Below are 25622 nucleotides of genomic sequence, written 5' to 3' on the forward strand. Positions count from 1 at the left end.
GGGCTCTGTTCTGTACAGAAACCGGAGAATCCGGACTTTACCGGAGTTTCCGGACCTGTACACACCGGAGTATCCGGACTACACCGGAGACTCCGGGGTGAACAGTAATTCCAGGCATATGAACAGTATTTTCAGCCTTTTTCAATTTATGTTTTATTGCATATCTCTTGCTAGAATTGAGTAATTTTTGTCACCTTAGGATTGTAATTTCCACACTTATTTAGGGTGATTGTGCACTAGTTGAGCCTAGCATATTTAGGTTTTTCTCTTGTGAAAAACTCGTTAGTTTATATTCCGCTGCAAGTTTAGGCCAACGGTAGAAATGGTTGAATTTTTGTAAAAACGCCTATTCACCCCCCCCCCCCCTCTAGGCGACATCATTGTCCTTTCAAATATTCAACATATGTACTAAACAACGAAGTAAGAATATCCATAGCTCTAGAGTTTACACCGGTATTATCTAAAGTGATAGAAAAATATTTTATTTGTGAGACCAAAGTCTTCAACCACTTGAGATATTTTTTTCAGCAATATTTTCACAAGTATGCGTGTTGTCGATCAACCTAAAAACTATTATTCTCTTTTCTAATTCCCAAACATTATTAACAAAATTAGCAACAACACTAAGATAATCCTCTCTAGTCCTACCTGTCCATATGTTCGAGGTCAAAGCAACTGAAAATGTACATGTTTGGAACATTTTTTTAAGCTTGTTATGACACATATTGTAGTATGTTACCATATCCCTACTAGTTGTCTATCTAGAAATATACGTGAACCTAGGATTATGAGATTGCTTAATGTAATCTTCAAATGCAAAAGACTCATCGATACTGAGTGGTAGATCCACTCTTGCAATAAAACGGCATAACTCTTTTTTAACATTAGCAGAGTCATACTCCCAATGACGAATAAAGCCATCGGGGTTGTACTGCTTCATGGCTACTCCACTCTTTCGCTTGCAAGTTGTGACGTGTCTCTTCAAATGTCATGTTTCACCTGAGAGCTTTGTAGATAATTCATGTTTGCAAATATAACACCTAGCATACCTGACACTTACCTCATCTTCCTCTATGTGGAACCTTTCAAAGTCTTATCAAACTTCGGAAGTATCGGCTTTTGATATTTTAGAGCTGGTGCTTATTGATATGTGTGCACTTGTAGAGCATGACGATGGAGGTGCTGCTGCATCACCTGCATGTGAACCAACCGGATGTTCACTGTCGGGTCTATCATCACCTGCAGTACTGGTATCGAAAGGGCCGTAATCCCTTGTGAGTCATTGAAGAAAAAAATCATGATCGATGGATGTAGTATGATCATGATCACCGACATCTATGATCAATGTCAAATGGCACTAAAAAAATGCAAATATTCAGAATTAGAAATAAGAAAATAAGAAAATTAATAATAAAACAAGAATGGACAATGATGCAAAAAACACCAAGATTTCTTCAACTTCAAGATAGCAGGATGACGGTTTTGGGATTGCTCGGATTTTTTACAACAATTCAAACTAATTTTACCAAATTATCGTTAATTCTCATGTATGAAAATGACAATTTTCTAAGAGATTGTGTAGTTCCTACATCCATCGATCATGAAATGGAATGACCGGATGATCCTCTATTTATAAGTGAAAAATGGTGATTTTTGCAAAAAAAATTAAATGTTTTAAGCTCAAACGGTCACAAAACAATTATAAATTCAAAAATACCGAGCTAACAGGTTAAACGGGCTATTCCCAGCCTATTTAACCCCTTAAACCCATGTGCCCCTGGGTGCCATCTGTGCCCCCGTGTACCGGGCCCATGCGCAACAGCTATAGCCAGCCCAAGCGTACCCGCCGGGCCATGTCGTGCCGCCATGTGCCCACTGGGTCGTGCCCCGCCCGCGCGAGCATGCCGACCGGGCCGTACCGTGCCAGGCCAGTCGTACCGCCTAGGCCTCCGTGTGCCGAGCGGGTGTGCCGGGCCTTGTCGTGCCAAGCCAGTTGTGCCTCTTGGGCCTCCGCGTGCCCGGACCGTGCCGTACTCGTGCTAGACCATGCCTATGCCAACCCGAAACGTCCGAATCAGGCCGTGCCGGTCTACCGTGCTACGCGCTCAACCCAGGCATGACCCGGAGCCTCGTGCCGTACCGGCCCGTCTAGTCTCGAACCGGACTGTATTTGAACCATGCCTATAATGTCATACTTTGAACCGGCTCAATAGATAAGACCCATTTAAACATATTTACCAAACATTTCCATCACTCAGCCTGCAGCGCCTCAACCTACCCGGGGCCTGCCTCAGGACCTCGTGCGGTCGTGCCTCCGCAGGTGCAGCTCAGTGCCCTGGCAGCTTGCGTTCTTTTTTTTTTTTTTCTTTTTTTTTTTTTTTTTGCTAATTGAAAGATAAGAAGGAACTCATCTTTCAAGGTCTTCAGGATCTCTTGCGAAGTTGCGTTCTTTTTTTTGTCTACACTGCGCGCTAACACTGTAGCATCGCAGTGGGTCTTCAAGTTTTAGGACTGATCAGCAAGTATACATCAATACCCTTGAAATACCCAGATTAACTGTACAGCAAGCCAGTCCAAGGACAATACACAGGCAGCTTCACAAGAGAATTTAACACAAACTACCCATGCTCTTCTCCATGCAAGTAAGCACATGTACAGTGAGGTTTTAGTGAGGTTTCAAACACACAGCAACCCAAGAAGCTTTAGCCGAAGATACCGATGGCTAACATTCCCACACAAACTCTCGCCATAACCCGCTCGACTGCAAGCTGAGTATTATTCCAGCAACCGAAGGCACCACCTGAGAGAATACACAAGCAGGTCTGCCGTCTGCCCACTAGCTCTACAGAAATTCATGGCCTCAATCATTCCACTCCACCCATTCGATGCGAAGAGTCAACAAACCTGACACTGCAACCCAATGAGCTTTCACTCTTTGCCCTTCGTGAAGAACCGACTGATGCCCCGGCTTTGTTTCTCGGACAACTGGTTAGCAAATGAGGGAGTAGAGGATATCGATCTATGCTTGGGACGTTTGGAACTGTTTGGTGAAAGGAAAGGGCTTCCATCCACATCAGAGGGGGTTATGTGTGTCTTGTGTCCATTGACGTGAGATTCATTTCCTGTTCCAAGCATTTCCTGATCCGTATCAGGTTGACCTGATGGCTTCTGGGAATACTCCCCTGCAGTTGTTCCTACCGCGTCCTGCAAAAAATCCTCCATACGTTGCCGGTTAGGTGAAGAGCCTAATGACTCTGCTGGAGGACGCATAGCTTGCAGTTGACGGCCAAGAATCAGTATTGTCTCCTGGCACTCTGCCAGCTTCTCTGCTGCAGCCGCTATCTCTTTCTCCTGTCATCATTTAAATACAAAAAAAAAAAAGCTGTTAAAAGTGTTCCATATCAAACGTTCAGTAGTTCAGCATAACAACCTACAGTTCGAGGTAACCCTGAAAAAAATTCAAATGGATTTATCCCTTGAGCATATTATGTGATTAAGTGCCGCCGTATTTAATGATTTGGAAGCCTTTATTAACATATTACAAGGTACAGTGACGGTATTTTTCATCAAGGTTAACATGCAACAAATGAATAGAAGGTAGACGATAACAATGTGATAATCTTTGGAAACTAAAAGTTCTTCAACTATTATTGTACCTGCTTTGACTTGGTATCTGAGTCCTCGTCCACAAACATTGAACTCCTCTCGATCTTGTACCTTCATATCATAAAACCAAGTCAGAAGAGAAATCAAGCAGAGGGCAATCTATATGTCAAAGGCTTTGACTTTCACCTTTCTATCTTCTCCTCGAGATCTTTGTATTTGGCTAAGTCCTCCTGATGACTTTGTCTTTCATCAGTGAGTTCAGCTGTTAAAGTATCTATTTTCGATTGCAATACTTCAATTTCATTTTCTAATTCAACTTTTCTTGATTCAAGTGACTTGTAGGATTCGGCCATACACTTCAACTGTGTCTCACTCAAGCTATTTGATTTCTCACTGTCAGCCAACTTGGATGTGAGGTCTTCCAGGGTTTTTTCCATATCACTTAACCTAAACTTTGTTTCTTCTATTATTTCATTGCACTTAACTAATTCTGCCTCCAAATTTGTCTTCTCAGATTTAAGTTGTTCATATTCCTCTGGTGAGCGTATCTTCACTGCAGTCTTAACATCAAATCCAGCATCAGCAGGCCCCTCAAACTCAGAATCAGAAGATGAACGAGGCAATAGTGGGCAGAGACCAGAAAGGTTATCTTTTAGTGGCTTAGTCTGCACCTTATTTTCATGTAGAGTCACTTTATCAACACAATCCAAATTATTATTTTCTGCTTCATTACTGTTATCTCTCAACATTGTGAACTTAATCTGACCAGTTTCTGACAAGATAAAGGACAATGCCATGACAATGTCATTTAGGCCATTATCATATGACAGAACTTTCTCAACTAATGCAGAGAACTGCTGTATTTTCTCACATAGTCTATCGTAATCAGATGTCTGTCCTTGAAACTTGGACACTTCTTGATCAAGTAACTTGACAAAGTCGTGAACCTTCAATATGGCATTCATTAATTCTTTATCCACGGCACATTTGCTCCCTGAACTCAATCTCCCATCTGGCTTCACTAATGATTGACTGTCAGAAACTTCAACCATGTCAGAATGATGGGTTTCATTTGCATTTATTGAATCTGCCTCATCTTCAATATCCTTCAGAATATTTCTGATACTATCAAGCACCTTTCCAACATTGTTCTCTGGTGATTCAGAATCCAGTAAGGAAGATAATCTTGACTGTAATTTCAAGAGTGGAGACTTCTCAGACAGCTGCTGTTTACTAGATGGAGCTTCTGACATTGGTGAAGCAAACTGCGAATCTTTAACACCATCTCTTTCGGTAGCCCCAGCTTCGTCAATCTTCATTTTGTCAATAGTACTGGCATTGCCATTAGCTTCAGGAGACAAACATGCTAATCTTTCCATCTCTAAGAAGTCATCCATGAGTTCCAACCTATTGGAGCCTTCTGTCACACTGTTCTTGACCGCTTTCTCTTTCTTGAAGTGAGAGAGCTCAGATACCACAGCATTAGCCCAAGATTCCGTGCAACTTCCTTCATCATCAACACCATCTTCGGACATGGAAGTCATACTAGGGGGGTTGCTTCCATTTTGGCTCAGTGTACCATCAAAGTGAATATCCATGTTTGGAGTTGATGGACTCTTATGTTGGTTTCCAGTCAACATTTGAACTTCCAAGCTGCGGAGCTTGCCTGCTGTCTTAGCATACATGCTTCTTGACGATTGTAGCTCACTGCTCCGCTTAGTCAATGCCTCTTTTAGCATCTTGGTTTCTTCTTCCATTGTTAATAGGCGAGCAGTCAGAAACTCATTCTCTCTCTGCATGTGCTGTAAGTTCTCTATGGCATAATCAGGAACAGGAGACATAGGAGACATAGGGCGATGGAAACTAGAATTCTTTGCAGGGGATCGTCGTACTCTGTTGTCTCCATACTCTCTGCCCAAGCTCTCGACCTCCATTTTCATTTGAGCTAGTGCAGCAGGCCCAGGTAACTTTTTCCGAACAAGGCCACGTAATCTTTGGCATTCAGCTTCCAGTTTTGATATTTTCTTGACATCCTCCTGATGCTGTTTAGTTGCTACATCAGCTGAGCGCACGCTCATGTTCTTTTCTTCATTGCGGATTTCAAGCTCTTTGGAGACAACATGCAGTTCATATTTTAATGAATTTATCTCCCTTTCACCACACTGGATTGTGTTTTTCATGACTTCAATCTCAGCTTCAGCTTGAGCTTTTTCCTCGTCAATTTTCATCATCAAGTCTGCCCGTTCTTGAAGTGATCTAGTGAGTGCATCATTCTCAGCACCAGCCCTTATGAGCTCCTGTTCAAACTCAAGTAATTTTGCTTCCAATTCCGCCTTTATTTTCTCCCACTGTTTGGTTTTTGCAAACACTACATCATGTAGCTTCTGCTCACCTTCTTCCTTAACAGTCCTTACTTGCTTCATGCATTCTTTCAGAGCACCATCCAGATGGGCAGCTCTTTCTTCAGCTGCTAGCTTAGACAGTGTAACAGTTTCTAGCTGAAGCTTCAGTGCGGAGGCCTCTGCTTCAGCTTTCTCCCAACCTAGCATGAGAAAACAAAGATCTTGTCATGAGTATATTTTGTACAGCGATCTCATAAACTAGACTGTATCCTGTAGGAAAACAGAAGATATTATCTAGAGAAAGTTTGTTCCATATAAAAAGACTGTTATATTCAGATACAACAGGCCAAAACCAATCCAGCATACAACCTACTTACATTTCTCAAGTCCAAAACCAATAACAGGTCAACTGTTACACATACTAAGTTCTTCTGCCCAAACAAGAAAATGAATAATATATTCTCAAAAAGAAAAGTAGCGATCTGTGCACCTGACACGGCTTCTTCGGCAACTTTTGCATGCTGTTTCACTAGGGCATCTTTAGTTGTGATCTCAGATTGTGCTGCAGAGAGTTTTCCATTCAAGACCTTAACATTTTCATCTAGAACTTTTACTTTTTCTTCCGACTCAGTAAGATGTGCATATGTTTCAGCTGAAACTTGCACAAATTTTGGAGCTTTATCTTCCTGCAAAAGGGAAAGTTATTTTAGCAGAAATAAAGATAAGTTAAACTTAAAAAAATCAGGTTACTCTAATGGCAGATTTATTGCCCAACTAGCTTTTGAGGTGTATAATAAAACGAAATGAACAACTAGTGCTGAGCTTTGCTTTGTCAAATGGTATGTGACCCTTTTGCCACACGCCACCCAGGCGTATGAAAGAAAATGAAACAAAGGATCATGTGAAAAAACCTATTACGGGAAATCTTGGCATAGGTTAGAAGGCACACAGCCAATACAAGATACCCAATTGCTGAAGCAAAAAAATAAAAACTAAAAACATGGCTGCATGGACCAGCAACCGGATAAGGCCTACTAAACCAAGGATTGCGGGCATCAGTTAACTCAGAATTGACCCTATGCTATAGCACTTACCAAATCTTTCTTTTGGCATTGCCAGGCGAAAAAAAAAAGGGTTACTATTTAGCTTAAAACACCGCTACTTAGACCAACCTAAATCAATACTAACAATAAAGCTAGGCAAACCTGTTCAGCTTGATTGGAGTTCTGTGACACATCTGTGTTTGATGATTTATCAGATGATTTCTTCTTCCAAGGCCAGCTGCGTCGATCCATCGGGTGCAGAGAATCTAATATGATATTGTAAATATTTGTGAGCTACAATTAACTTTGATGACAATATAAAGCAAATAAAAGACAGAAATCTCATGAAACAATCGTATAGCTCTATACAAATGAACTAACATGCATAGTACGACATGGTTTTTTGAACATTACGACATCAAATCTCCACAATTGACAGTGATAGCAAGAATGGCCAATGATACAAAATTACAAATGCAAAAGCTTTTGGCGTCGCTCCTATGATGACTATATAGTAGGGCAATGATGAGGAAGTCAACCAAGAACCTATCTTTAAAGCAATACCACGAGGTACAATCAGAGTGCAGTATTTACCATTTACCTGATCAGCTAACCAAATTTAAGAAAACAACCCAGTATAACATGTTCATATTATTTATACACTCGTGGAGGTTGCAAACATCAAAAGTAAGTGAAGCTAAGCTATACCAACTGTGAAGACCTTAGAAAGGCAACTAACTTATGGGTCCAGACAAATGAACTAACAAGTTTTCTTTCATACTCGTACAACTTCCATTATTGACACTGCCAGCAAGAACCCCAATTTGCATACTAAAATAACAAAATAGTGAAACACCGGTTGTTGGGCAAATATTATGCACACTGAAGTTCACAATCATCCACCATATATGGTTGCAAAATAATACCAATAATACAATCAGCAACTGCTATCAGTCCACAAAGTGAAGGGTTTATAAACCCAAACACACCTCACCAACCCCAGTATCTTAACATTCCTTTGACAGGCAGCGTACAGATCCAATTATCGAAAGGCAGAAGCTTCTGCTACAGTGGAGCCACACCTATATTGGGCAGGGCAGGGGTGGATAATGACGAAGCGGTCAGGGCCAGGCAGGCCAAAAGAATCTCTGCAGGAAACCAATCCTTCAAGCAAGAACGCCAAAATAGTTTTCAAAGATAACCTGTGATAAAAGAAATCTCCCCCGCGTCGCCCTGCAGGGTGGCTCAGGCGAAATCCAAACCCTAGCCGCCGCCTCCCCCTCCAACCTCTCCTCCCGCCTCGCCGCCGCCTGAGCACACCGTCGGAAGCCCACGCAGCCGCAATGATGGCGGCGGCGGGGCTTCTTCACCCTTGCGGCTAGCCTCTCGGGATCAGGACGCCCCACGCGCAAGTCGGCGAGATCCGGTTGCGGTTGGGCCAGGCCTGCCCCGAAGCGGTCGGATCCGGACACTCCGCCGATGGGTTCCATGCTAAAGCGGCGGCACTATGCGCGCTCTGGCGCGGCGGCTATGAAGGAGCGGCGTGTTTGGGCGCGGAGGCTCGATGCGTCACGGTGAGCGTGGATGCAGCTAAGGCGCGGCGGCACAAAAGCCGCAGAGGCAGATGCACGCGGATCTATGCCACGACTGCCTTGTGAGGGCGCGGTGGCACTGGCTCTTGCTGTGGAGCGCTCTCCGCGTGGTGAGAGTACGTCGAGCAATCGGTAGGGTTGTGGTGGCGGTGGAGTGTGCGGTTGACTCCCTGAGCTTTTTGGGGTAGGGTCTTGCGCAGTGGGCTCCAGGCGGCGATATGGGGTGTGGAGAGGTGTCACAGGCTTCTGTGTCGCTCTCTGCGGTGCTATTGTTGTGGTTGTGTGGTCACGTGGGGTGCTCTCCGCCGCCGAGGTGCTGTAGGGAGATAGGAAGGATACGGGCGAGAGCCTGGCTCGGTTTTTCGTTGGTGCTGGCAGTGGCGACACTTTCGGGCGTCGCTCTCCCTCATGGGAGCGCTATCGTGGTTCCTCCCCCACTCTTCCTACGGCTTCTCTCCGAGTGAAAACCCTGCCTATTTTCTGGACGGTTTCTCTTCGACGTCGCTTCCTTCCTGAAGGCATCACCTTGGAGATCCACATTGCTTCTGGTAGCTGGACTGTTGCAAGGCTGGGGTGTTCGGCAAGGCCTCTGTCCCCTCGGAGCTGCATCTTGCTTCGCAGTGGACGTCTGGCATGGGTGGGAGGTGTTTGTTGTGCAATTTCAGAGCTGCTTCGTCGTGGGGTGTGACCAAGCTTAGGCAATAGGCTCTTTCTGACAAGTGTTTTGGTGTTTGTTGTGTGTCTGGATGCATTCTTGTGGTATTTGAGGCTGATGTCGTTTGTAGGTTGTGGGTGTGTAGTGGTGAGTCGCCATAGTTAGTTGTTCTAGTCGCTTTCCTTTGTCATCAGGGTTTTTGACTGGTTTTTCCTTATTGAAAAAAGGTGCGATTTGTATGTTTTTTAAATCTGATTTTCCTCGTAAACTAGGTTAACTTCACTCTTCTAATATAATCGACCACTTTGTGCTCTCAGGAGCTTTAGTGGCTTTCGGGGGAAAAAAAAAGCAAGAACGCCCGGTACAATCAGCGAGCGTCGTTGCGGGCGGCCCCCACGCGAGACCAAGTTGCGAGCACAGCGCAGGGCACCAGATCCGATCACCGTCATGCCAGAGCTAGGCCAGGACATTGACGAGGGCAAATAAGCGTCGTGTCCTGTACTGCTACTACTCACTGACTCACTCGTGTGTACGCACCAAACTAAGCTTAATTAACGCGGTATCTTCTACGCATGGCCCATCGCGCGTTGGGCGAGCAGCTGCCGGGCGCACAGGCTGTAGAGCTTAGCGCGAACGGCAACCGCAGTTAAGAGGGGCACCTAAGGCGCCCGCGTGAGTAATTGCCGCCATGGGGGCAGCGCACGTTTATCCGGCCGAGATGACCTGACCGGACGCCAAACTGCTCGCCCCGCTTCAGGTGAAGAATCGGTCCATTGGTTGTACTGCTGCAGCTGACAGTTCTAGCAAGTTTGCGTTCCGGTGAAAGAAAAGGTGGTTTCGGCCGTAAAGAAGGCGCGCGTGACGCGGCGTAAAAGCTCGGAGCTACTACTGCTACCCCAAACAGGATACGGCCATTAATGGCGGTCTCCGCTCGGTGGATTTGGCTTTTAACCAGATGCCTCGTTGCACCATATTGTCCTTGCTGGTTCTTGTGGCGTGTCCTTTCTTCATCTCCTTCCTTACTAATCTTGGTAGTAACAGTAGTAGCACTTGAAACCTCTTATCTCCATGAGGGAGTGGTGCGGCCGAACCAGTGGATTCTTTCACGGACAAAACTAAAAGCATGGTAAAATCGTGTGCTGCGTGGAGTGGGTTTTATTGGATGGAATGGAATGTTTGAGAAGAGAGAAAACTCGTCAGAAGCCGGAGCAGGGAGAGATAGCACAGCGTGGTGATTCCAGTTGCGCGAGCGCAAATGTTCGTGTCGAGCCGACGCCGCGTGTGTGATCTCGCTGCGACTGAGTTAAGAGTCCCGTCCAGAAAGGACAAGGAAACACGAAGCGGAAAGCACGGGAGGCCGAGAGCCCGAGACGAAGCGAGCAGCTCGGTGGAAAAAATATTCAGAAACTGTGGAGAACTTTTTTGGGTTCAAACTGCACAGTGAAATTTCAGAGAGCGCGACCTGAACAGAGGAATTCCATACGCAGGCTCCACCGTCCAAGTATATCAACCAAAAATTCGTCAAAACACAGGGAAATTCGTATACGCGTTGCATGAACAGGAGGGACCAATTGCACCATAGCAAGTTAGCGACGAACGAAAGGTAACCAAGCACACATGACGAAGGGAAGTGGGCGCTTACGGGAGGCGAGGGCGCGAGGCGGTGAGGAACCCCTGCGCGGAATGCAGATCCGGGGTGGGGCCGCGGAAGCCGGAATCCGCTGCGATTCCGGCGGGCTTCGATCTGGCCCGCGGCTCCGATCGGCGCGGGGTGTCGGTGGCGTGCGTCGTCGCTTGCCGCGCACACTTCCCTTTTCAACCAGTCACCGCTGTACTGCGCTGCGCCGGGGTCGGATTGGACTGGATTCTCCCACTGCCCCCTCTGCTCTCGCCTCCCCTTTTGCTCCCGACCTCCCGTGGCCTTTTCCCCTTTGGAATCTCGCCTTCCGCTGCTAGGCTGCTGCTGCTCACAAGCGCTAGCGAGCGCGTGCAGCACTACGGGCTCACCTGGTTTGGCAATGCGGCTCTCCTCTCACTCTGCTCGTATGAGTGGTGGAGGTGGCCGTGTTTAGGCTCTTTGGGTTTTGGTTCAGAGGAGAGAGAGAGAGAGAGAGCGAGAGAGGTGGGGAATGGAGGTGCGGGTGTTTTTCGTTATGGGGGCGCTACTGCGGCTGCCGGTAGGTGGGCTAAAAAGCGGGGGCGATGGCAGGAGGGAGGGAGGAGGAGAGGGAAGAAAGTGGGGGGACCGGGGGAGTGGGAGAAAGTGGGAGCTGAGGAGAGAGAGGGGGAAGAGGAGAGACAAAAGTGATGGCAGCAGAGAATTACACATCAACTTACCGCAGGTTTTGTTTTTATTCTATTATAGAGTCTAGTCTTAAAAGTAAAAATAAAAATAAATGATCATTAATTAAAAGCTACATTATTCTACGAAATCTCGTAATCCACGATTCGGTAAAAATGAGTTCTTCATATAATCCAAGTTATGATAATCCATAAAAAATAAATAGGGCCTTAGACACTATTTTATTTTTTTATTATAGATTCTAGCTAAAAATAAAAGAAAAACAAATATGACCTTCAAACGATGACGAAATGACAGTGACAATAGCACTATCTTGGAATAGTGATAAAATTGAGTTTAGTATTAATACTTTGTGGGACTTCTGGCTTTAATTTATACTATTTGAGGGAAGTTTATGGTTTGAATATTTTTTAAAAGAGTCACAAATTTGTTAGAGTGCTATGATATGCTGCTATCCAATTCAACTTCCACACTGATACTAGATGGCAATCATTCATGGCACTATTGTACTGGAGTAGTTTGGAATCATTTTGTCTATTGAAAGTCGTAGGTAGCAGATACCCACACGTCACCACTTGGGTTGTCTGCTAATGTGAGCTGTACCTGCATTGTATACCTCGGCTCAGCGGATTGTCTGCTTTGCAGTTTTTCACCCCCGAGGATACAAACATGCAATTCAACAAATATGAGAAATGAAGGAATTGTTACTAGTACTGGCATGTGTAGTGTAATGCGATGCGTTCAGTAGGTTTGTTGAGTGGCAGGGTTGGAGACCGGCACCATCGCCGCCGCGTGCACAGCAACCGCTGCAGATTCGAGCGGCACATTGTCCATGCAAATCATGCGAGCAAACTGACAGCTGGAATGGAGGACTCCTTCGATCACACGGATAGCATGTCATACAGGTCAGTTAGCTATCCATGTGAAAGAAAGAAGTGGATAGTTTGCTCATTTAATTTATTAATCTTAGAGTTTATTGCATGTGAGGTTATATTAATTTTATAGACAGTGTTACATTTTGATTATTGGAAAGATTGTCTATAGTATTATTTATTAGTGATATATAAAATTCTTATTGATAGTAGCTACCTAGTCTTTTTTTTTTTTTTTTGAGACGCTCTGCCTCTTTGTGATGTCCGGCATGTGCATCCGAGTTCTGATTAATGGAAAAGATATCATTAACACTGAGCGTTAAGCAGTAGCAGACAACCGCCAGGAATCAGTATGTGGGATATACATACGCGAGCAAGTTTAATTTATGACACTTGTCCCTGATCTACATCATTCATTCCGATCTGCTGCTAACAGCTCAACCATGTCACCTTAAAAAAATTTGGCACGAGCATAATCAAGACGAGTGTAACCCAGAACAGCAGTCAGTCAGAACATCGCTAGCCTCCAAAGGTTCATTCAGCTTTTGCAAGTGCATTGGATGATGCACGGAACGCAACTGAAAGACGATGCATGGCACGTTGTTGTCGCGTCCGTCCTTATTTCCAATTACCAGTACCACTCCGGTTGTTTATAGATCTCAAAAGGAAAAGATTATGTAGGCTATAGAGTCGTGTCGGATGCCTTGCTTTTCTTGGGAGCAAACATCTCTGCTTGTTGCCGCTAATTAAAAATTGGAGTAGAAATCTCAACGATAGAATTTGCAACAGCTCAGTACCTAATGCCTACGGTCGTAAACAAAAAGGCCTACGGTGTGTAGATCGAAAATGATACGAAGAAAAGAAGCTTTAAAAAGAAGAAATTGCTAGGCGCACTCGAGGACATTTTCAGGAAACAGTGACATGCAAAATTTCAGTGTTAGAGCATCGGTAGTGTTTATTTCTTAAGGTTGATCTTAAGGCGATGATATGGCCTGTTGTAAATGTTTGTAGTGTATAGACTCGGTGGGTCTTAAGGTAGGACCTACCTTTTAATAAAAAAAACTAATTACCTCATCTTTTTCCATCCCATCATCTATTTCTCACGCTTTGTTCCTATCACGGCATCGTGAGTTCCTCTTTGACCAGTGCCTCCCACCTATCCCCTCCTCTTACCCATCAAGCATCACCTCCTCTGTTACGGTGCCAGCATCCCATCTCCTTCCCTCCCCCACAACATTACTCCTAGTCCCAAATCCTATTGATCAAATCTTCTGCGATCAGAGTTAAGATCACTTTCAAATCTGGATATAGAGACTGAATTGATGACCTCTAGTCGAAGGGGTGTTGCAGTGGAGAATCCTCCTGTCCCTCCTCTCTGACAGATATGGTGGAACTCGACTACGTCATCCTACTCCTCATCACGTGTTGACATTCCTTCTCGTAACCTCGCTCGGTCCTCCCTTTCTGTCTCGTAATGATCATCAATGAGAAGCAATGCAGTTTGTTTTTTAGCAAATTTTTATTTCTTAAGGTCGGGTTGCATGCTCGAGTTCAACCTTAGGAGCGCCAGCAGGGCCTTACGACCCCTTTTCTCTGTTCCGAAGAAACCATGACAAGCGGTGAAAATCCCTCTTAAGCAACGCTAACAGTTCAATGAGACATGTCATTGGTTCCTTAACTTGACACTGCCCACAACTTGACAGTTGACACTCCCTACATCGAATCGACTGCCCGTTCTTGCAATAAACAAGCTTTATTTACACATGTGTGAAAGTATCAAGGGGTGAGCCCGGTAGGTTGGTGGGGATGCTGTGGAAGAAGGTAGTATGCTTGTTCAGCTCACCTCCGGCTCCTGGCGCTGGAAAAGAGGAGAGGATCCAAAGATGCCAGTGGTGCAGTGCAGTACTATAACTAGCATGCCTTCTAGGCCTGCGCATGTGCCCGTGACATTTTACTATGACTGCGTGGCGCTGCTGTGAAGTTTGCGAACCAGTGTCAGCGAGTCAGTGGCATGAACAGAAGTACTCGCAGAGCATTATCGGTATCCATCTAATCAGATACGGTTGAAACAAATGGCTACCGGGCTACGGTTACGATGATTAGTTGAGCAACGTCCAAGCGCAAGCGAACAAAGATTCTTTCGCAGTAGGTGGCACGTAGTATTACCGGCGTCCGGCTACGTACAACGCCAGTTGAGCTACCAAATAGTCATCGGCAAGGCACAAACTATGAGGCCAGGATTTAATACGAACCACGACGCATGGCCCGCCGTCGGGAGACGCGAGGCGAACCTGCGCCGTTGGACAAGGGAACGCCGACGGCTCCGATGCAAGCGTGGCACCTGCTCCGATGCTGCGAGGCTACGTTTACCAGCCCGCAACGAATTCTGCCTCAAAAGCATGGCAATCTGCTTCTGCTACAAGTTAGTTCTGTTTAGAAAGATTTTTTTATATTTTATCTATAGCATTGATACTTCTATGATTTAATTGTTAGACTAAAAAGAAAAAAAAGAAAAGGTGAACATATATCAACATAGAAAAAAGTGTTTTTTATAAGATCAAATTTTATAAAATTTACTTGAGCTACTGCTGCCGGTGTGAAGCGGAAAAACCGCATGGCCACCTCAAAACCATCCTGCGTAATCATGGCTGGGTCACGCAATGTGTGGGGTCGCGTCCGAAAGATTTGGCCCTGATTGGTCTCAACCGCTGGGCCTGCCGCGAGTGTTGCTCATTTTTAGAGCCTGGCCAGATCTAATCGAGTACTGGTAGTATGAGAACGAGATATTATCCTCATATCCTGTCTGTCATGTCTTCTGCTTGATCACAGGCACATGTTAGTTCAGTTATCCTCCTGATGCACGGCATTTCGCTGTTGCACGGGCTGCTGTCCAACATTCCGATTATTATTTTGCTTCGTGCGTCCTAGAAAGAAGATTGCGGTAGTTTCTCATGGTCAATGCTGAGAGCGGGCCGGTGCCTCAAGCTTAGCTGTAAAGAGCCCGTAATCCGCTTCATTAAACCAAGTAATTAAACGAACTGCCAGGGACAGGCTTCGACTGCATGCAGGGCCAAGAGTTACAGTTCTTTTTTTTTTATGGGAGACAAGGTGCAGAATGTGCAGCACTGCACTGCATACTTTCATCACAGCAACACAGGTTTTCAAACAGACATGAATGAATGTCTGCTGATGTTATACTGTAACGTGGAGTAAGTTACTTTGACATAGTACATCTTAAATGCACGATGCAGTACTGCTACCCTTCCTTGTCGTTCAGCGATTGGTTGGTTAAAAGAAAGTCGAATAGAACCAGATGGAATGATACTGAATGAGAAAAGATACAATTAGGTTGTTTGATTAAATATATATGATAATATTAAAATATATTTAGTTTGTTATATAGAATGAGACGATTTGATATAATATTCTGTTTGGTTGGATGAATGTATGGATCCTAAATAGGTTGTATAGGATGATAAAATATATATATAAATATAGTATTATAAATGAACTTATTTTTTCACCACATAACCTAGAGTTACAAATAATATTAGAAATTAGTCTATCACATAAGAAGAATATTAGTAATTTTTTTCAGATTTTAAAATTTTTATTTGAGACTAACCATTGTTAGAAGTTATAAAAGTAGTTTTTTTAAGAATTTTAGTTTTAATTATATATATGCTTTTTATGTGAATCTAATTAAAATGTGTTACATATTGATTATGAAATATGTACAAACAGTTGTATGATTTTTGAGCAACAACAAACCACTATTTTGATTTTGGTATAATTCCTCACATGCTACTTGCTAAAACTTAAATATCTGATATGCCATTAGATCCCACACGTCAGTGACTAAGGTGACTCTATGTGTAATAATTACACGATGATATATCAGGGATTTGTGAGTTTCGCCAGTGCCAAATAAGAAAAATTGTCCCTTTGATTTTTGGAGCATTAGACGAACACTTACGAAAACACCTACTGTTTACACGGACGAGTTCGCCCTGCATGTAGTGTCATTCGCCCGATTTTGGCGAACCAGCTCGTTCAAGATCTCAGCTGATTATACCTGGAAGCTGTATCGATCGGTTCTGCACGAGTTCGTTTGGTTCAACGATCCAAACATGGGATGAGCTTATATTCGGGATCGAATGATACAAGTACGGGTTGGTTCAACGATCCAACACACTGCCAAAAACTAGCTCGACTGGGGGTAGTCTTATATTACTATAAATTTTACGGAGAAGCAACCGATTTTCTAGATGCGTGATCGAGGCGACGATTCGCTCTCTGGTCGTCTTCCTTAATTCCGGTGAGGATCAAGTGAAGTCACGGTTTTAAGGGTGGTTTCTCACCAGAAATCGGTAGGCTTTGACGAAGGCCACGACAACAAGGCGGTCTGGTGATGGTGGTGGATGTGGATGCAGGGTAGCGAGGCAGTGGGGTCGCCGTCGATTATGGTAGGCAGAGGATCGTTGGTTGGACGGTGCTGAGGTAGGGGTGTAATGGGAAATCGGGTTAGTGCAGTGGTAGATCTAACTAACAGTAAGGAGTCGTTAAAGATGAGAAAGTATGAGCAGGGTTGTGAGAGAGATTGCTAGAGAAGAGGAAGAATGTGGAGGGACCAGTGGCTCGTCGGAGGAGAGGAAGAATGGGGTTGTAGGGGGTTGGGTTGTGAAAGAGAAAATATTTGGTGCTAACATCAAAAAATATTTAGGGGTTGGGTAGACAAATCTAAATTTTAATAATGCCTTTTTTAATTTTCCCCAATTAAGTATTTGAAATATAGTATTATTTTTCAAAATTTGAACAATAACTATTAAAATGTACATTATCTAAAAAATTAATGAAGTAATGCTTAATTGATTATTTGGAAAAGCGAAACGTGAAAACCAATGCCTGGCAACATGGTTTGTTGCGTCCGTTCATAATAAAACCATGTTTCAGAATTTGACTGACCAATTCTCCTCAACTTTGATTGTCAATATATACAAACAAAAACTATTTATATTGATCATGTACAAATAGTAGCACAATTTTTTCATGAAAATGTAGTTGCGCACTATAATATTTTTCTAAAAATATTACTATACATGTGTATTGGTACTACATTAACGGCAATTTACATAATTACGCTGGAGTATCGAATATTTCAGCCCAACTCTTGAGTGTGTCTAATATAGCAAGTTAACTGCAAGGATACTATGGACTACTATAGACTAGAGATTGGTTTTTCTCTAAAAACGACTATATATTAAAAAAAAGGCTAAGTGCGGAATCGGTGAACAAAAAGTAGCTAAAGTGAGAGTATAGTATCATATCGAAATCGAATCTTTTGATTTTTAAATTGATAAGCGAGACGTGAGACTAGGACAATTGCTTTGCTTTTCTATTTTTGTTATGCTCCTCCGTTATTGATATATTATCTGTTTCTTTGGGTTGGACATCCACTTAGCTCAAAATGTTTATGCAAACAACGTGCAGCAGCACCCGATCGAGATGTTTCATCGCTTCTTGTAAGCGTCATCGTCTAGCATTCAGTGGACATAAAAGGAATGAAAAGACGAGACAGTTAATTGTATCAGCAGGTTGCTATTTTTTTAATATATAATGACTAGGCTGTTACTTGGCGCAGCTCAGTTCCTATTAGTTTCAATTTAAGATTATAATAAACAGCTTACACATAGTTATTATAATAAATTAAATTATGATAAATCGAAGAGAAATAAGCTATGACCTGTTTGGCAACCTAAATTATTGGAGTCAGGATTATTGTCAAAAGTCTGCAATGCCCTCAATAGGGGGCGGGGGATTCGGGTGTAGGGTGGGAGGAGTGGCATTGACAGGTAATTTCCGCTAAATTTGATGGGTAGTATAGTAAAAGATTAAAATAAGCTGAAATAAGCTTATTTTCACAGCTTATAGGATTATTATAATCTGAGTTTCAGCTTTTAATAATCTGAACAAATAAGCCAACTTATTATAATCCTGAGCTGAAACAAACATGACCTTACTCTCTTCACCCGTGGTAATACTTAGTCTCCAAAATTTGGTTACAGTATAATCCACCTAAGAAGCGGGCCATGCTATGTTTGAAATACAGCTAGTCTGAACCTAAACTAAAAATACTAACGGATCATGGCAGCTTAAACCATCTTCAGGAAATACTCTAAAAATTTATCCTCTATAATACTATTACAAGATCCCTTAACACTATTACAGTATCCTCTATTATTTTATCTCCAACAGCTAACCTATTTTTACCTTCCATTACTTTCCTCCTTCTCTCGAACCCACGTACATACTCTATCAACAGTAATACAGACTCCCTTTTTCTGCCGCGAAAATGCCAACGCTGGCTTGGATCGAGCTCCCGCCCGCATCACTGTGGAGCCGAATACCGATGCCGCTGGAGCCAAATGCGGACAGGAGCAGCAGCATTCTGTTGGCACAGTGATACCGCTCGCCGGATACGGCATCACTCGGAGATAACCTTATCACGCACGCATCGGATAAATACCTAGCCCGCATGTGAAGCAGGACTATATATGCATAGTATTTTTTTATATTTTTATTATCGTTTTATATAAATAGGTTAACGTGAGGGTATTATATTTGAAACATAAATGTTTATAAGTTGATTCGAATCTATTTAGACTACTAATATGGTACTAAAATCATTACACCGAAACACTTAGGTCATACGGGTCGAAACTAGAAATTCTAGTGGGCAAGGCCATCATGGATATATTTGGTTCGTGTCTAAATTTATCATGATTAAGGTTAGTTAAGTATTGTTTGTCACAATAAGGGTGACTAACAAATTTTTAATCACAATTATAATAGAGTTAGTTAAAATACTATGTATATAATGGGTAGGTTAGAAAGCTAATAAATTATAACAGTCAATTCAATAGCTAACTAAAAATGTATAATGTAATTAATATTAAATAGGATAAACTTAAATTCGAACCAAATATGCCATACACGTGCAGTGATGAGCGAGCACGACAAACAGTTCCAAATATAGCCCTGGACCTTAGCATACATGCATAGACAGTCTATTGGACCCCCTCTGTCAACCAGAAAATAACGGGCAGACAGCGACGTTACATCGTATGCATTGGCCAAGACTCAAGCGTAGAGCTTGAATTCGGGGTCTAGCTGAAACTGAAAGGCATAATAGTACAGCCCTTTAACGCACCAAGAGGTGGTTGGCTATTCGTATAAATACATTCTAGCTTGATAAATACATATAATTTTATAAAAAATATATTTAGTTATATATATATATAGCTCTAGTGGATCTGACAGATGCAATATATGTATGTAGTCTAGCTCGGTAGTAAAACTCGATTCGTAGTCTAGTCTAAGTAGATATAAGTTTCTGTATTCGCTAGTGCAAATTGATCAACTTGTTATTGTTATAAATCAGTTTTATATGAGCAACTAATCAGATTCTTAACTATTGCATCTGCTCATAAAATCTCAAATTTAATTAATCAAATAAAAACTCATCTTAGCATAGCTAGATAGATACAACTAACAAACACTCTTATTTTCAATAAAAATAACTTCACTCAACCTATTTCACCATAACACACATATAATCTATACAGATAATAACAAATACATGCAAACAATCATATCCTAAGATTCACACCTCAGAGCAAGGACACAAGGTGAATTGCTCAATCTACCAAATCCGCGGGTACTCTGTCCTCCCAGTGATCGGTACTAAATCGCTAGGAGACGCGCTGTGCGTACTGAATTAGGCATGACTCCTCAATGTAACAGCATGCCAACTCCATCACGAGGTCGATTGCGTAGTACGCCGCAGCGTTATCTCTTTATCTTGGCTCTTTGTTTTCATTTTTGTCTAGCATTCTCTGTTCTTATCCGAAGAGAGTTGATCCATCTCTGGTTTGGTACAGCGTTCCACCTTCGGCACTCTGTTTTCATTTTGGTCGAGCCGGATCGGAAAATAACGGATGTGTTAGCTAGAGCTGTAGTGCTGTAATCAACCTACATCCTAGTCCTAGTCACTTCTACCCGGCCGATTAGCCCTTTATCCCTTCACGCCAGTCGCCCAAAGCAAAGCCGGGAGCATCGCGTTCATGCGTGCGCCGGTGCGCGGAATGAGCCGAAGGAGACGAGCGAGAGGGGGCCCGGCGGCCGCGTCTTTTTCTCCTTTTCAGATTCCGCGCGACGTAGCATCGCGGCCTCCACAAAGGAAAAGGAAAGAAATCCAAAGCGCAGCGCAGCCGCAGCCCATCGAGCTCGGGGTCTGTTGCCGCGTCGCCCTCCCCGCTAGCTTTCACCCCCGCGTTGTTAACTTGTCACACCACCCTGCTCCAGTCCTCCTCCCCGTCGCCTCGCTCGATCGGCGCGTGCGTAAGTACCCCGGCAGTCGGATCCGCGCGTCCGCTGCCGTTTGGTTGCTGGTAGTTCTCCCCGCTAGCTCGCGTCGACGTCCGTATCGAATATCTAAATATAAGTGTATTTATATATAACTAGCTATAGAATATCTTATTCTATGGCCGGATTCGACTCACACATCCGACCCAATCCGAATGACCCGACCCAACCCGAATGAGCCGTGGGGTCCGCGCAATGGACAATGGCGCGGATATTGTAGCGCGAACACGGTCAACACCCGCGCCATTGTCCATGGCGCGGACCCCTGGCTTCACCTCCAGTACCGAGCCTTTGGGGTCCGCGCCATGGACAATGGCGCGGATATTGTAGCGCGAACACGGCTAACACCCGCGCCATTGTCCATGGCGCGGACCCCTGGCTTCACCTCCAGTACTGAGCCTTTGGGGTCCGCGCCATGGACAATGGCGTGGATATTGTAGCGCGAACACGGCTAACACCCGCGCCATTGTCCATGGCGCGGACCCCTCGCATCACCTCCAGTGCCGAGCTTTTGGGGTCCGCGCCATGGACAATGGCGCGGATATTGTAGCGCGAACACGGCCAACACCCACGCCATTGTTCATGGCGCGGACCCGCCCTCCCTCCAGTTTCGAGCCCGGGGCGCACCATTGCTGGGGTCCGCGCCATGGACAATGGTGCGGAACGCCTCACGTGCCCTGGCTACAGAATAACCTATATTATAGCTAGCTACATATTATACTTGTCCTATATATATATATATATATATATATATATATATATATATATATTGAGTATATCATATATTGTTCATATTTAATAATTTTAGATATTATAAAACTGAATCTGCAATATCCGATAATTTCGGAGATCTACTATTTGCATACTAGGAATGTCTCGATTGATTACCCAACTTGATAACAACTAGTATCCCACCAAATTTATCTGATCTTTCGTGATATACAAAATGAAATACTTCCTATCAACTACGACGAGCTAGAAGGCGGTATAAGACCCCTATATAAGATGGGGACCTAGATCCCTTAAAGGAAGCTCTTTTTTCCCTAGAAGTACAACTTATTTGCAACTCGATGCAAGCACTAGAGACACAGAAGATACTCGACAACTTACTCATTAGTCTAGTTTAGATCTCATACCGAAAGATCTAGACATATTGTTTGTACTCATGTTTGGACACCATCGACCACACAAGACGTAAGGTATTATTCCATTTGGAGGTTCGAACCTATATACATCGTGTGTGTTTCGTTTCCTGTTCGATTCCTAAATCACAAAGATAACCCCGTTATTCTTACGGACATATTATCAGGAAAAAACTCTCGACAGTTGGCACGCCAGATAGGGATCTTGTACTTTTCAGGAAAGATTATGTCTTGGGTGCACATTTGCACCCGATTCTCCAATGTTGGCTTCTACGACCACTTCGAGTCACCAGCGATCGCTTTCAAATTGCCTCCGGCTGGATGGAGATCACGTTTGGAACTATGGTTTTCCACTGGAACGATTAGGGTGGACTAATCCACACCAGTATTCTCGAGTCTAGCCTATTGGACGCATACCGCGAGATGGGACACCTTGAATGGGATCCCAAGGAGCCAAATGTTCTGCAGTTCATGGATACTGACAGCAACGTGAGTGGTGATGACGACTCCATCTACAGTCATAGTAGCCGAACAGATCGATTCGTGTTTATAGCTATAGGAACCGGGGTCAACCTGCCGATCCAATGGCGGTAGATCCAAACGTTGCAGTGAATAACAGCACGGAAATCCTCGAGAATCTAGTAGCAGTGACCACCAATGCCGATAATGCTAGAGATATACTGTCGAAGACATCTGGATCTGGAGCTCTATACGCTCATAATACCATGAATCATTGACGAACCGTGTGAGGACCGGCGTCTCCTGATCTTCAACGATGGCTTCTCGTTGGCACGCCTCCACCAGCCTCGGTCTCGAGATCGAGGGGCGAACTCCCTCAGGGCGTCCATCACAAGGCTTCATCGGCTCGTAGCTGAGCCTTGGCATTGGCATTTTTAGCATTCCATATGCTAATGTCTAGGGAACCTATCTGATTCTGAGATCCCTTCTAAAGTTGGATGCAATGAATTCTTTAACCCCTATAGTTAATCAGGTTAGGATTCTCTAAAATGTCGTCTAGAGTGAGGTGAATAGGTGAAATATGAAAATTTAACAATCTTGACGCAGCGGGTTAAAAATATCCTTACTCTCCACAGATTTGTTCGGATCCTCTGCAGATATGCGGAGGTTTCGTAGAAATCTACGGATACTCCGGAATTTCTGGAGAAAACTTAGATTGATGCTTATGCAAAGATAATTAGTATAAAATCCACAAATTACCAAGCACCAGAGGTTATTTTTCAACCTGTATATCCAAGTACATGCAGTTCAAACCTTACAAAAGAGATAGATCAGTTAAAACCCTAACAATAAATGGAAACTAGGGACTAGAACAAATCACAATAAATTGACAAATGAGACACAATGATTTATTCACTAAAGTTCGGCCACTCCACTAAGAAGTGCCTACGTCTCCGTTAAGTAGCTTACAAAGAGCCAGATCTCTTTCAACCCTTTCTTCACCCAAGCGACCACAAAGATCAAGCTAGGATTACTTACTCAATTGCAGGGGTAATACAAACTTCCCGGAGCTCACCACAAGATTGTGAGCTCGACAGGCGATGCCTAGTCGTCTAGGTGGATGGACCACCAAGAGTAACAAACATGAAATTACCGGTTTGATGAAGAAAACGAGTGCTCAAAGAATGTATTTGTATCTTACTAGCACTACTCCTTACTCTCACTCAATCCTACCAAAGATTTCACCAAAAATCACAAAGGAGATTAGAGAGTGAAGCTTTGAATGTACTAGTGCTTCTTGTTAGGTAAAAAAATGAATGCTTGATTGCTGTTGGATTGAAAAGGTGTGAAATATAAATACTTTACTCTCAAAAACTAGTCGTTACTCTTGGAAAGTTGGACCCTCCGCAAAGGTATGAACCCTCCACACAAGTGCGGACCCTCTGTAGAAATACAGACCCTCCGCATAAGTACGGATCCTCCGCATACTTCGCATAAGTGCGGACTCTCCACATAAGTGCAGACCCTCCCATACCTCTGAAGGGAGGCTCTTTCGTTTTCTAGAGAAGGACAATTCATTTGCAACTTGACACAAGCATTAGGGTCACATGAGATACTCGATGACTTCCTCATTAGTCTAGTTTAGATCTCATCTAATTCTTGTAATAGATCTAGATATATTGTTTGTACTTAGGTGAATATAAATACATCATCGATCACATATGACGTAGGGTATTACTTCCTGGGGCCCGAACTTGTATAGATTGCATATGTCTCATCTCCTGTTCGATTCTTGAATCATGAAGACAAACCCGTTATTCTTACATACATATTGTTAGAGAAAAGGCAAAATTAGGTGAATACCATTGTAAAAGTGTTCATATTGAAAATAACATCGGTGTGAGGATGATATGTGGATTCTAATATTTTCTAACTCTTACAACTTTTGTGATGAGCAAATTACCGTAGGGAAAACCTTCGACAATCCACTACTGTGTGCGCAGGTCGTGACACTGCATAGATTTGTCAGCGCGCATCCATCACCATGACCACGGTGCATGATCCGGCATCATTCAATGCTTTTTATCATTTGATTTGATAACCTCTCGACGGTGCACTGGTGCGGTACTATCTGCGCGGCGGGGTGATTGCATTGGTTGGTTGTATGGTCGAGAAGAGAGGAATTGTTGGGGCACCTAGACAGTGGTGAATCAGTGATCATGTTATAACTACAGTGCATATGATACCGGTTAAATTTTTGTTTTCTAATGATATATCATATACTCATATAATACCCTTTAATCTAATAAGTAGGACATCTGAACCCCTAACTAACCAAGTGAGATACTCCATTATTTTTGTTCTAGGTGCGCCATTATATCTAGATGGATTGTTCGTATGTTTAGTTTGACGGCATACATTTATACGGTACATTGTAGAATGAATTTGATAGATGCGTGGGAGTGAGGGGTAGGAAAATTTCTACAAGGGTACGTAGACACAATATTTATCAGGATTCTTTGTTTATGTTGTGATTCGTGTTAGAAGAGTAGATGAAAAAATAATAGAGTATATGAGAATCAACATATGGATGGGTATTAGTTGGAGAAATAGATGATCGAGATAGACCGTCTGTCATTTGCTAGAGTCAGTGACGGTGCAACGCGTGTGCGAGGTTATATTTCTATTTGGTACAATTTATTAGCAGAATCTGTTTCTTAGAATTTATAAACGGTGTCAAATAGACTGAGTTTATGCTAGTTTTTAAAAAGTTGATTAGTTGAAAAACTATATACTAAAAGTCTAAAAATTAAGATCATAAATTAATAATTTTTCTGAGAAGTCATAATCAGCTTTTAAAAAAACATCTTTCCAACCAAAGTTTTGCTATACATTTTAGCTGTGCCAGGCCATTATCTGGAGCTGTGGTCCCGAGAAAGCATGCGTAGTTCGGTGTACAGCTATCGTGACGATGTGATGGCGGGCGTAGAATCCTATAAATGTACATGTCCATGGGTCGGGTTGTGCCTGTTGTTCCACAGCTATGCATGATGTACTGGACGGTACCCCATCTGCGGACGCTACACCATGATTGCCAGTGAATGATCAACGTAACGTTCGTATGTAGACATGGTACGGTCGCTACTCAAATACGGGGTATATATAAGTTTTCACCGTATGGTGAT

General features: G+C 43.3%; 1 protein-coding gene across 1 annotated transcript; it reads right to left on the reverse strand.

The window, feature by feature from the left end:
* Nucleotides 1-2512: 2512 nt before the first annotated feature.
* On the reverse strand, nucleotides 2513-11506 carry LOC133916526 (filament-like plant protein 4). Its single transcript, XM_062360220.1, has 6 exons — nucleotides 10881-11506; nucleotides 7154-7257; nucleotides 6439-6634; nucleotides 3793-6148; nucleotides 3657-3717; nucleotides 2513-3351 (listed from the first exon to the last, which is right to left on the reverse strand). The coding sequence occupies exons 2-6, from the start codon at nucleotides 7241-7243 to the stop codon at nucleotides 2929-2931; spliced, it is 3126 nt and encodes a 1041-aa protein (XP_062216204.1). The 5' UTR covers nucleotides 7244-7257; nucleotides 10881-11506; the 3' UTR covers nucleotides 2513-2928.
* Between the last annotated feature and the right edge of the window lie 14116 nt (nucleotides 11507-25622).

Source organism: Phragmites australis, chromosome 4 (assembly GCF_958298935.1).
Source record: "Phragmites australis chromosome 4, lpPhrAust1.1, whole genome shotgun sequence".
NCBI classification, from domain to species: domain Eukaryota; kingdom Viridiplantae; phylum Streptophyta; class Magnoliopsida; order Poales; family Poaceae; genus Phragmites; species Phragmites australis.

Coding starts and splice junctions, on each gene's coding strand:
- LOC133916526 (XM_062360220.1), bottom strand. CDS start 7,243: ATGGATCGACGCAGCTGGCCTTGGAAGAAGAAATCATCTGATAAATCA. Junction 6,635..7,153: donor ACTCCAATCAAGCTGAACAG/GTTTGCCTAGCT, acceptor TCCCTTTTGCAG/GAAGATAAAGCTCCAAAATT. Junction 6,149..6,438: donor TGCCGAAGAAGCCGTGTCAG/GTGCACAGATCG, acceptor TTCTCATGCTAG/GTTGGGAGAAAGCTGAAGCA.